Genomic DNA, 12,408 nt, shown 5'->3' on the forward strand with positions numbered 1-12,408 from the left:
GTTTTGGTTGGAATGAAAACCTGCAGCCTCTCGTCACTCCATGGCACCAGTTTGACACCCCTGATCTAGACCGTCCCACTATTCCCAGGCTTGTTTAGTCATTGTTAGTATTATCTAAAGAACATATTTAGATTTCCGTTTGTCTCCAAATTGGCCTGTTCAGTGAAATTAAATGACAGTATGCCTAACACATATCCCCTGTCTCATGTCCCTGTCTCCCCCACCCCATTCTCAGTTCTCTCTGTTTGGTTCCCGCTCCGCCAGCAGGACCACAAACCCTCCTTCTTCTTCCTCTTCCTCTTCCTCCCCCGTAGTCTCTCCTGTCCAGTCAGTGAAAAAGGCTGACTGCCTGTCCAGCTCTGGCCCGGGCCTCAGTAAAGCAGAATTCCTGGAGCGCGTACGACGCAGTAATCAGGCCTGCCAGCAGGGGGAGTACGCGCTCGCTGTCCGTCTGTACACCGAGGCCCTGACCGCCGACCCCCAAAACTGCATCCTGTACAGCAACCGCTCGGCGGCCCATCTCCGACTGGGCCAGTACAGCACAGCGCTGGACGACGCCCTCAAAGCACGCGTCATCAACCCCAAATGGCCCAAGGTAGGAAACATGACCTCTGATGAACCTTGACGCTCAATCACACACTCGAAGCGGCTCTCTGCAAATGAAAGCAAGATGGAGATGTGGATGAGTGTGGTGGATAAATTTTATGGAGTGGTGGAGTGGAGGCATCAGTCAGTGGCTGGATGGATGGATAATGGTTGTGACTAATGAAAACACATAAATGTATGTGGAGTAATGGAAATATATTTATGTATATATGAAATTACTGAGACGTTTTTAGAGAGAGATCGAGCACCAGATTGATCACAGAGGTTTATAATTGGCTGCGTTTCCATTAGCTGAAAGCTCAGCTGTGATGTCATCCGTCTCAGCGAGTCCATCTGTCGGTCAAAGCATTGAAGTCGAGCATCTGAGGACACCTGCTGCTGGTTAAAATCTTTGCTGTCTCACTGTGGTCGGCCCAGTTAGTGCTGACAGCCTTTAATTGGCTGTGTGCTGTTCAGAGGAGAGCGAGTTTCTAATTTCCCACTCTGTCCTAACCAGATCCTGTCAAACGCCTTGTTTTGTTGTAGTTTTGTTTGTTACCAATGTAAGGCAACTAAATACAAGGCTGCTATTTAGATTCCACAGTCCACAAGTTATGCTTGTACAGCTTTTGTTTACCTCATCTTGCACTGCACTGCATATAGTCTTTTTATATGTATATGTGAATCGTCTATCTGACAGGAGCAGCACACAGAGCTCAGCTGGGAGCTTGGTGTGTATGACGGGCGATAGGGAGAGAAAATGTACATGATATTGCTCATGACTCATGTTTTGCTGAGTCTCCACCCCGGCTTGGATACTTTCTCTGGGGCAAACAAAACTACACATCATTAGGAATCATAAATTGGCTGCCCAATAAATCAAGAGCTTGTTTTGGTGAAATACTGTTCCAGTTGGTGTGGGTAACATTTAAAAGTGGGACAGCGGCATATATTGAATTGCGGTTATTTCCACTTAAACCCTGTGTTCAGAGTTTCTGGTTCAGCACCCGCTCTTTCATAGGGATGTTCATATACTATTTTTCTTATGATAAACCAGGACAAACATATATCTGTTACACAGTACAGCTCTTTGGCCAAGGGCTAGCTCAGATGTTATTTGCATTTCGTTTTAACATCTCATGAATGGCTGTCAATCATAGCTGGTTTTCAGAGCTGATTTGGTTTCCAGCGGTACGAGGCAGGGTCCAGTGATGTGTGAAAGAGAACGAGTGTGTTATGGAACGCAGACCGAATGAATGTGAGGACACTTAGCGGAGAAATGACTGGGAAAACTGGCTGGATGCTGCTTCAAGTGCTACTTAAATTGGAGGTCACTACCAGTACATTGATGAAGGGAGTGAAGTTTGGTGCTGCACAATGAGAGAGAGTGAGAGAGAGAGAGCGAGAGGGGGAGAGAGAGGGCGAGAGAGCACAGAGTTTGGCCGGAGCCCGTCTTTTTAAGCCTTTCAGAAAGGGAAGTAGGCAGGCAGTAGACAGGGTTTGCCAGGCTACCTCTGTCTGGACTACTGGGGCCGGGCCAGTTCAACTCCACTTCCTCTCTCTGTGAAAGAGAATAGACGGAAGTGGTGTTTGGGTGTGTGTGTGTGTGTGTGTGTGTGTGTGTGCGAGCATTGCATGCCTGTTATTTTGTTTTTGAAACCCTGGCTAGGCCTCAGAGTGAGTTTGGCACATGAAGACAATAACAGCAGCAGCATTCCTTTGTGTGTGTGTGTGCGTGCACGCAGGGGTGGGGGTTTGTATGAGTGTGTGTGACTTGCATAGTGGCGGTGTCATAGCAGTGGGCCTGCTGCAGCATTCGCCGTGGGTCAGAGGCAAGGTCAAGACTAATGAAGTACCAATAAGAGGGAGCTCTCTGAGAAGGATATTTACTTCTGCATGAGTTCTCTCTTTTACTTCATCGCCCAGTCGGCCTCGCTCTCTCCTCCTCTGTCTTTTCTTCTTTCTTTCTTCTTTTCTGTCTGCCTCCCACAGTTCATCCCACTGCTGCTCCCATCGACTTTTCTGTTGGCACAACAGGCTCAAAAACACATTCACTGTATCATTCACTGCACAAACACACACACACACACACACACACACACACACACACACACACACATATCACACATCACACATACATACAAACACATAAGTGACTTGGTCATGGGAACAGATGGGTGTGACCAGCAAATAGGTGCACAGCTTTGCGTGCTGACATCTGGATAGTAACGGAATAGATGAACAGAGTGGAACAACAAAACTTCTTTTTGTTTTGTTTCTTGTTTTCCGCAGCTTTATCCTTTTGTTGGTGCATTCAGTGCACCGCTTTAGAACGTCTTTGTTTCTTTGTGATTCAAATGAAGTCGCATCATGGAAGTAAAAGTGTTGCAGGAGCGAAAGCTTTCCTTTTGACTCATTTGAGTGTTTTTCTCCTGCAGACCCTCCTATTTTGTGTATGAATGTCTTAACTGTCATCCTCAAACTCTTTGAAAGTTGCTAGGCGGTTGCGAAGAGGCGTTTTCCCACACAGGTGCATTTATTCATTACTCTAAGCTTGTGGTAGCTCTGGGAAACTTGAGTGTTTTGCCTCTGCACGTACACAGCCGTACTCATGGGCCCTGCAAAGAAAGACGTCTGCGGCGCTGTTGCATTCCATAAAGGAGCACAACAACCTCATGATTAAAGCTGCACCATCGACCTGTTTTAGGCCACCTCATAAAGAGCCGCGAACACCACAGTAGATCTAAATACAAGTGTTTCAGACCTCGTATTTCTCGTTAAATCTACATTAAACAATATTATACGCATTTATCTTTTACGGTAAATGAGCCTCATACAATTTGAGAGTCATCAATTTGGGTTTTCTTTCCACCATAAAATTTACAGCCAGCCTGTTGTTCTTACAGCCTGGCTTGAGCTTTCTAAATTTCTGTATCGACCTGAGTAATCTCCTCCTCTGCCCTCCTCTTCATCCCCTTGCCGCTTCAACTTCATTCAAAGTTTCTCTGAAATGTCGCACGAGCGCACGATTATGTCGCTGCAATCAGCACTGCGGCGAGACAAGTTTATTCGAAGCATGACCTTACCACTTACCTTGTTGCAGCTTCACCACATTTTCAAATTAGAGGCCAGAGACAAAATAAAATAATCCAATAGTTTAACAAAAGCCTTGTGACAGTTAAATATATCCCTTGTTTCTGTCTCCCTTGTTTTGTTGTTTCTTTTGGCTTCATTCAAGTAGTCTACCATGAACCCTGAAGCAGGACTGACTTTGTTTATGCACAGAATTTGTGCTCTCAACACACTCTAGTGGTCAGAAATCGCTTAGTGCACCTTTAACTAGCAATTATTATCGCTCTACATATTACTCAACTATGGGAATAATCATTCTTCATACTATGTATTATATTGCTTTCTTATTGTCTCCTCTTATTTGGCAATTGCTTCTCCTCTTGTCTTTAAAATTCGGGAAAACTCAGTTTCTTGTCTTCTGAATGATGAGGGAAACCAAAAAGTTAAAAAAAAAAAAAAAAAAAAAGTTTTGTTTGTGGTATTCTTTGGCTCTGAAAAAATCAAAGCAGAGAAAATAAACTTTGCCATACGATAGTTTGTGTGTCAACTGAGAAGATAATGAAGGTGGGATAGAGTTTAGATGAGTGTGTGTGATATTGGAGTGAGTGTGCATGCTGCATGCTGTGTGCATTGGGGGTAACAAATATGTTTTGAAATTTTTACTGTAATTATGACCAAAACAGAAATGGTAATCACCTACACTACCTGAAAATAATCTTTCCTTTACGTTACAGTTTATCTAAAAGGTACCTTGCACAGTTTGAAAACTTGCACCCAAGTTCGCTTGGAGTTTTCATCTGCAGTCCCCTGGCAGGAAACACTAAAAAACAACAAACAAACAAACAAACAGATAATGCCGCAGAGGAAAACTTTATCACCCAACACTGTTCTTCAGTTCCAGTGAATGCAGCCACTGTGAGCTGGAGCTGGAGTCGGGGCAGAGCAGTTAGCGTTCAGCGGGCCTCCTATCTCTCTGCGCTCTGAAGTGAAAGCCAACCAGATGGCAGCCAGCTACGCCCGTCTACGCCGAACGCCCCGGAGCTGGCCGGCACTGTGCAGGCTTCCCCTCTCCTTCCCTGTCATTATGAATCTGCTCTCCAACCACAAACTGCAAAAATATTATTGACATACGTGCTCAGAAAGCATAGCGCCCTGTTTCTGACAGGAACCCAAAGTGAGCTGCAGGCTGCTTTATGAAAGGCCCCACATGACAAGATTAGATGTATTTTAGTGTGACCGGGTCCCAGGATAGGGCTCAAATGATCAGGTTCAGGTCCCTCCCTTGTCTGGCAAATTTAAGGATCCATGACTTGACCCTTGACCTCACTGAAGTGATTATAATGTTCCCCATTGTGTTTATGCTGTATCCTAAATTGTGTCATGGAGAACTCAGTCTGGGTCACAAGGATAATCCACGACTACTTGCAGGCCATGTGAGGAGTGTGTGTGTGTGTTTTTATGACTTAGAACTTGCTATGCCGTCGTGGCACATTCATCCAGATGCTCGGCAAGGAGACACACAATTAAAGATCTTTGCCCTTTGCACAAACTTTATTGCAAGTGATGCTCAGTAGGGATGGGCGATATGTTATCGTTTGTGATATATCGTCAAAAAATTTCCCCACGGTAAGAATATGTCATCTCGCGATAATAACGATAATTACGTGCGCAACGCACTCGCCACTGGCAGCCGGCAGCTCACACGTGTAGCACAATAACAAGCATGGCGGAAGGCGGGGCTGATAGCGAAGAGCTCGTTGCTAAACGAGGCTCCAGCTCGATTATCTGGAACTGGTTTGGCTACAGTAAGTCTGACGTGGAGCAAACATCTGTCATATGCAAAGTTTGCAAAAAAGCGGTGATTACAAAGGAGCGTATTTGACTACAGTAAGTATTATTTTTGAGCAGTATTTGTGGGGTTCTCAAGACTGAATGCGGTGATAGATTTGTAGTCAAAAAGATGGAGTTGAATTGTTTTATATTTTTTATCGTCACTTTTATCGTTATCGCAATAAATGCCAGAAATTATCGTGATAAAATTTTTAGTCCATATCGCCCCTCACTAATGCTCAGACAGAATAAGTAATAACAAGTGCGAGCAAAACACTCCGTTACATCAGCTAATGCAAGTCAGACATTATCAGGATGTTCACCCTTAACTCTGTCAAACCCCAAATCAATTTCTTTTAAAAACTCACAGAAAAAAGGGAATTAACAAATTAGCAAAAAATCACTACAACGAGCAAAATAATAATAATAACAATAATAATAATAACAATAATAATAATAATATAGAAATAAACAAATAAGTAAAACTTACCAAAAAATTACCAGAAAGTTTGCAAAAATTGACTAGAAAAAATGGCCAAAATTTACCAGAAAATAAAAAAAATGACAAGAAAACAGTGATTAAAATGATATGTTTAATAATGCTAGAGGTAACAGTCCAGTGTGACTGTAACAAGCCTGTATATATGTAGGGAAGGAAGTGTTTGTATTTTGATTCACACCAATATGTTTGCAATAAAAAGACCTGCTATTTTTTCAATTATAAATATAAGGATGGGATGAAACACTGATTTTTTTTTTTTTTTTTTTTAAATGTAGGTAACCACTAGAGAGCAGCATTGACATGTCAGGAAACCACCCGGTCAAAGCCTAAGTGAGCTCATACACAACTTACTCTTTGTTGTATTCTTCCACCATAACCCTCATGACCTACATCCCATGAGGCTTTGCAACTCAGTCAGTCACACACATGCACAGTGTTTAATCCAAAACAATACTCTAATAACTCTAATACGCTAATGGGCCGCCCAATTGTTCAAAATGATGCAGTGTTTGCTTTGATAGATGATCACCTTTTAGGAGGGGTAAATTGCTCCTGATCAGTCTTTAAGTAGTTTGGTTTTAAGAGCCACGCAGTCTTCCCTCTCCCATCTCTCCCTCTCATCCTGTCCTCATTACTCCCATTAGGAGGAGCAGAGCCAGATGAAGGCACTTTGCAGCTTCTCCTCTGTAATTTGGTGTGATAACTTGTTTTGAGGAAAGTGTGCATCAGCAGCAAATATCCTGCTGCTCTCATGCGAACCAGTTCACACACACATTTCTACACTGCCCTATACACACACACATACATGCACAAACCTGCATCTAGAAGCATGGCGTGACACTTGCCCTCCTTCATAGACACGCACGCATCTTCTCATTGGCACGGTGTAATGAGCCTTGATGCTGGCTGGAGGAGGTGTGGGCCTAATTGTGTGGTATTAATTGGGAGATACGCACTTACTTCTGCTTACACTGTCTTGCATATAAGACATCTGCTCAAACACAGCCAGAGCCGAGCAACTCTGCTGTCTCAGCAAAGATCCCGAGCCAGTAGATACACCGCACCCATTCTTTACCCTCCTCTGTACACCTTTCTCACACACAATTGGGTGGCTCAGCCGTCTGAGGAGCGGGAGCTGCAGAGCGAGGAGGGAGATAACAGCGGTGAGACAGTGAGAGAGTGACGGGCTGAGACTGACTCCGGTGTGACTTAAATACAGCGTGGGATGGCTGGCTACAGTGCGGGGAGTTGTGTGTGCAGTCAGATGGTAAAACATTGGGTCTCAGCGTTATCTTTGACTGTAAGCCTTGCTTAAACAACCATATCAGTGATTCTGAATGTTTGGCCCATTCACTAAATCATGCCGGGGTACTGAAGATTTCACAACATACAATTGAAATACAACGATTTTTAAATATGAGTTTTTGCTTGAAACACCCACCTTTTAACATTTTGCTTCTGCAGCTATCAAAGATGTCATGTTTCATAAACCACAGAACTGATAATTGGCTGTGTAAAGAAGACGTATCCCTGGGGACTATTTTCCCTGGTGGAGGGACCGTTTCACTACACCCAATTTGAAGTCATCACAACACAGCAGTGGTGCTGCTTTTAGAAAAACTAATGTGGACGACTTTATTACGGTGATGGATTACCGGTGTGAAGAAAGTTTGAAGTCTCTAAAAGTTCATCTTGGTATCACAGTGGAATGAATGGGAACCAATGGCTGGATAAAAGCTAAGAAAAATGACAGTGAGTTATAAAATAGGGTGTTATAAAACATGCCAGCTTGCTTTGGGAAAAGATTAGCAGAAATGGGACGTATATGCATTTTGCAGATATTAGGCTTAACATGCAAATCACTATTATGGTCCTGCTTTAGCTCTCAACTATAAGGACTGACTGTTTTCATCAAAGCTCTTGACCCCTGTGTCGCCGTCCTCCTCTACACGTTAATTTCATGGTGCCCGCCGCCTCACTCACCACTGCTTAGCCTCTCCACCTGCTTGTTGTTGAACTGTCCCAACTATGCCACGTAACACGAGTAGGTACCAGCTTCTACACCATTTGCTGTGGTAGCCATCTCCCTTTTGATGTCCTGGTAACCTTTTCGATGCTTGTAGAGTAAAAACAAACTAATAAAGGGAAAAAAGAGAGAGAGAGCGGGGATGAAGGGAAGGGAGAGGAGAGAAGAAACAAACAGTAAGGAGAGTGAGTCACTAATCATGGGCTGCGTGTTGCTATTTACAGGCAGAGGTTGAGGTTAATGAACACTCACATATATGAGAATCCTGTGATGTCTGTGCGTGGGTGTCTGTGGAGGTTGGTTTGCCACGCTAGGGGTTCAAAGACAGCACTTTTTTTTTATGAATATGGCAGAGTCGAATGAATTAGTGTAATGCAACAACAAGAATGTGTTAAAGCGGAGCCTTTCGCTGCCTCTTTCTGTCGAGTTTGCTCAAAATAATTACGACAGCAACGTAAATCATGCCAGTGTTGGGGGTCAACTGGACTCTCCATCTCATCATGATGGCAGTTTAAAAAAAAAAGATTAAACCACTGACTGAGCTCACCCTCCTGTTATTGCTTCCACCTGGACAGAAATGTGTCACGATGATTAAAACTCTAATCTTTTAAGTTATAAATAATGTCCAGTAAGTAGCAATATTTTAAACACTTATAATGCCGTAATTAATGAGTATCGTGTATTTGAATTGATGTAGAGTTTTCAGTTAGTGGTAAGTGATGTATTATAGTTAGTATAATACATCACTGTAGTAGTATAAGTGTTTTTAAATAGCAAATTATTTGTAAGTATATGAAATAGTTCCTTATTAGCAGTGATTAGAATTTATAGCCTTCAAAAGAAAAAACTGAACTTTAACTAAGGCCGCAAAATTCATCATCCTTCAGTGCAAAATTAACAAACTTTTCATTGTCAGGTGGCATTTTGTTGGCATTTACATCATTTACACACACACACACACACACGTGTGTGTGCACACAGACACACACACGCACTCCCTTGCCAGTCTTTTCTGGTCTCTTTGGACTTTGAACAGGGGTTAATGTGTCTAAATGGAGGCATTTTCTGCCTCACTGAGTGGCAGAAGGGGAGAGCAGTAATTAATGACTTGCAGGGAAGAGGCAAGCGAGGCAGGTTTGAAGGCAATTCATCGTGAATGAGGCTACAGCTATTTTCATGACAGCTAGATGAAATGTTTTCACCTAATCTGCCATTCTCACAAATTCTCAGTACTTCTTAAATAGAGATTCTCATCGGATTTTCAATACAAGTGATTCAACATGACTAGAGAGGCTATTGTGGGGCTTAAAGGGATAGTTCGCCTACTTTGAAAAATGTGATATATCATTTGATTTCATTCATTTCATCTTCACTGCTACACATCATAAAACTGACACTTTGTTTATATAACGATTACCATGGATTAACGTGGGGAAGTCCACCTTAACAGTTCACATTTGGAGCATCTGGCCAGTATCCAGCACTCAGTAACAATGAGAGGAATACAGCACCACTACGGTCCAGCTAGGAGAGAGGTGAAATAATACCACTTTTTTCAAAATGGGTGAACTATCCCTTTAACTTGCGACAATAAAGCCACATATGACTATCTATTAGCAAGTACCGTAGGACATATAGTGTGTGACTATTCAGTGGGATTGAAACTAATGTGCTTATTTATCGGCGTTGTATTCAAGTCACCTCTAAAAGTCCGAGTCAAGTCCCGAGTCAGCGAGTTCCTAAGTTTAAGTCGGTCCAGGTCACTGTACTTCACTTTCAAGGGCCTTTCCATTTCTCATGTTACAGTAATGTCCTTTGCAAGTGTCTGTCCTATTTCAGCCCAGCCCTGGGTTGTTGGGACATTTTTTTAAATGCTTCAGCAACCCATCAATTAATTACAACACCAAAGAGAACTATGAATAAAGAGATTTCAAGTTAAAAAAATAATAATAATAATAAGATGCTGATGTTTTGCAAGGATTTTTTGCTGCCTTGCAAAAAAGCAGCATCATCTAACATTACTTAAAGCTGAGAGACAAACATAAATGAAAAAATAAAATGTCTCTGGCTAAGTAGAGTAATGGCGGCTCTCTAGTGGAGATTAATATGCCGTATCAGATGAAATGCAGCTTCTTGCCGGGTGGGAGGAGCAGGTTCCACTCTAGCATTTTGCCAGTGGAAAGAAAAATAGGAGAAAAAAGAATAGAACTTCTGGGGACCATAGGGACACGATTGTGTTTCTAACAATGAGAGCTATTCATTATTTTTTTTAATGTGCAGGATGAGAACATTTTATTTACATGGCAGCTCCATGATGCAGTTGCATAGATCTTGTGGTGAATGATAAAGAAAATCATCTTATAAAACATTAAAAAACTACAAAGGACTACATGCACATTGCCCATCAGAGACTTCCTTTATATTGTGAAAGGGCTCAGTCTGGAGTTAAGGGACATTTGCTCTTGTTGAGCCTGGCAAAGAGGGAAAAAAAAACTTTTTACAGATCAAATATAAGTAATTAAAAGGATAGGGATTGAATTCTTGGTGTAAGAATATTTCATAAATACAGAAGTTTTCTTTATTTAGTTTTTCAAGTTCTCTGACTCATCTTGAGGGCCAAAAAGACAAACCTAATCCAATTTAGGATTTGTAAAATTATTGAAAATAATACAAGACATTTTCAGTGTTTAACAGCCGAGGATTTTTGAGTTGACAATTCTGACTTCGCATAAACATTGTAGCCTTGTAACCGTTAAAAAACCAAGACTTTCTGAACATCTTTGAAGTTTGTGAATTTCACTGGGGTCTGTGTGAGTGAAATGTGTGAATGTAAACAAATCCATGTTGTCAACATGGAAAACTTTGTTCTTCTCCTCAGACTTGCCTTGCAGCATGCATATTGACCAGGGGCCTCACAAAGCTGGGTGTAGTTCCCAGCAGCTCTTCTGTTTTTATGTGTCACAACACACACACGCCATCATGTGTGTGGAATAATTCACAGATGGTCATCCAATTTTTGTGACTAGAGTGCAAGACTGCTATTTATTTACAAGTGACATGGTAACACCAGAGAGACTTACATCACTCAACGAGTACAACAACAGGACTACAGAGACTAACGTGACTTAAGTTGACTGAATGCTGGAGAGCTGCACTGGTGCAACGCCATCTTACATCACATCTGTCGATTTACGGCTGTGTCGGGTGTGTTCTCCTGGCTGATGAGCGGCTCTGATGGCTGTGTGTGTGTTACTGTTATTACTTTCCAGGGAGAAAGGGAAAATCCCTTGAAACCCAAAATACATAGGTGTCCTTAGACACGTAAACTTTGATGCCTGAGGAAATTTGATTGATTTCTGTAAAAAAAAAAAAAAAAAAAAAAAAATTGGAAAAAGGCAATGAGAAATGACCCAATATTAGCTAGAATTTAGGAAAAAAATACAAGAAAATTACCAAAAGACTGGAAAATTAGCAAAAAGTTCATTATTATCATTTTTTTCCCTAAAACAGTTACCAAAGCATTATTAAATTAATTAAAAAAATAACTGAATAAAAATAAATAGAGTGAATTTTGTTTGGAGCGATAAAAATAAAAATAAAAGCCTGCCCACATGTTCTGGGTTTCAAAGAGTTGAAGGGCTTTAGGGCTGATTTGGTTTAGGAGCCACTCAGTGATTCACCGGATTTTTATTGTAGGAATCAAAACAATCAAGGTGAGCTGAACAACGAAACTTCCTGCCGTCAAAGTCAACCCGTGTGTAAACCTTGTGCAGGCTCTCTCCACCATTAAAGCAAACACAATTACAGGCTCATCTGTTTGGCGCGGACCCCGGTAGCACACTGTGCCAGCCTGGCAAGCATGCCAGCTCCAGCAGGCATATGTGCCACCAACTGTCTGTCTGAGCTCTAAGGCTAGCTTAAAAACAGTGTTGATAAAAAAAAAATGTTATTTGGGCTACATGGGCCTGTTTATCATTCACGCTAATGGGAAAATGTTGAACTCTTACATGAGACAATAAAGCGCCCGCAGACCATCAAAGGATTAATGAATCCAGCACTCAGCAATTCCTCAATCAGATAGGGTTAAGACTTCCTTGTGTATTCCAGCTTATCTTTAACTCAGAAATGAAATTAAAAATTCATCGGTTCAAGTGAAACTCTTGAAAAGCTCCATGTGCTTTTCTCATTTAAGATACACTGTAACTGTAAGGGGATTTATGTGGCTGACATAATTAATCAAATATGCAGCTTTTAGATGTTTAGGTCTCCTCTAGAAAGATTGGGATTGGTTCATCCCCATTATGTACACTGACTGGAGCATTGATTGGGGGTTGATTGCATGTACAATATTTCATTTAAAGCCCCAAAGTGTAGAATATTTACCTCAATATAT

At 41.8% G+C, this 12,408-nt stretch overlaps 1 protein-coding gene across 1 annotated transcript in view; it reads left to right on the plus strand.

Moving 5' to 3' along the window:
* Positions 1–12,408, plus strand: part of ttc28 (tetratricopeptide repeat domain 28) — a 109,795-nt gene that overhangs the window by 180 nt on the left and 97,207 nt on the right. Inside the window, exon 2 of the mRNA XM_030065842.1 lies at positions 236–595. Coding sequence (XP_029921702.1) covers positions 236–595 — 360 coding nt within the window. The remainder of the gene's footprint in view (positions 1–235; positions 596–12,408) is intronic.

This window comes from Myripristis murdjan, chromosome 12 (assembly GCF_902150065.1).
Source record: "Myripristis murdjan chromosome 12, fMyrMur1.1, whole genome shotgun sequence".
Classification (NCBI taxonomy): domain Eukaryota; kingdom Metazoa; phylum Chordata; class Actinopteri; order Holocentriformes; family Holocentridae; genus Myripristis; species Myripristis murdjan.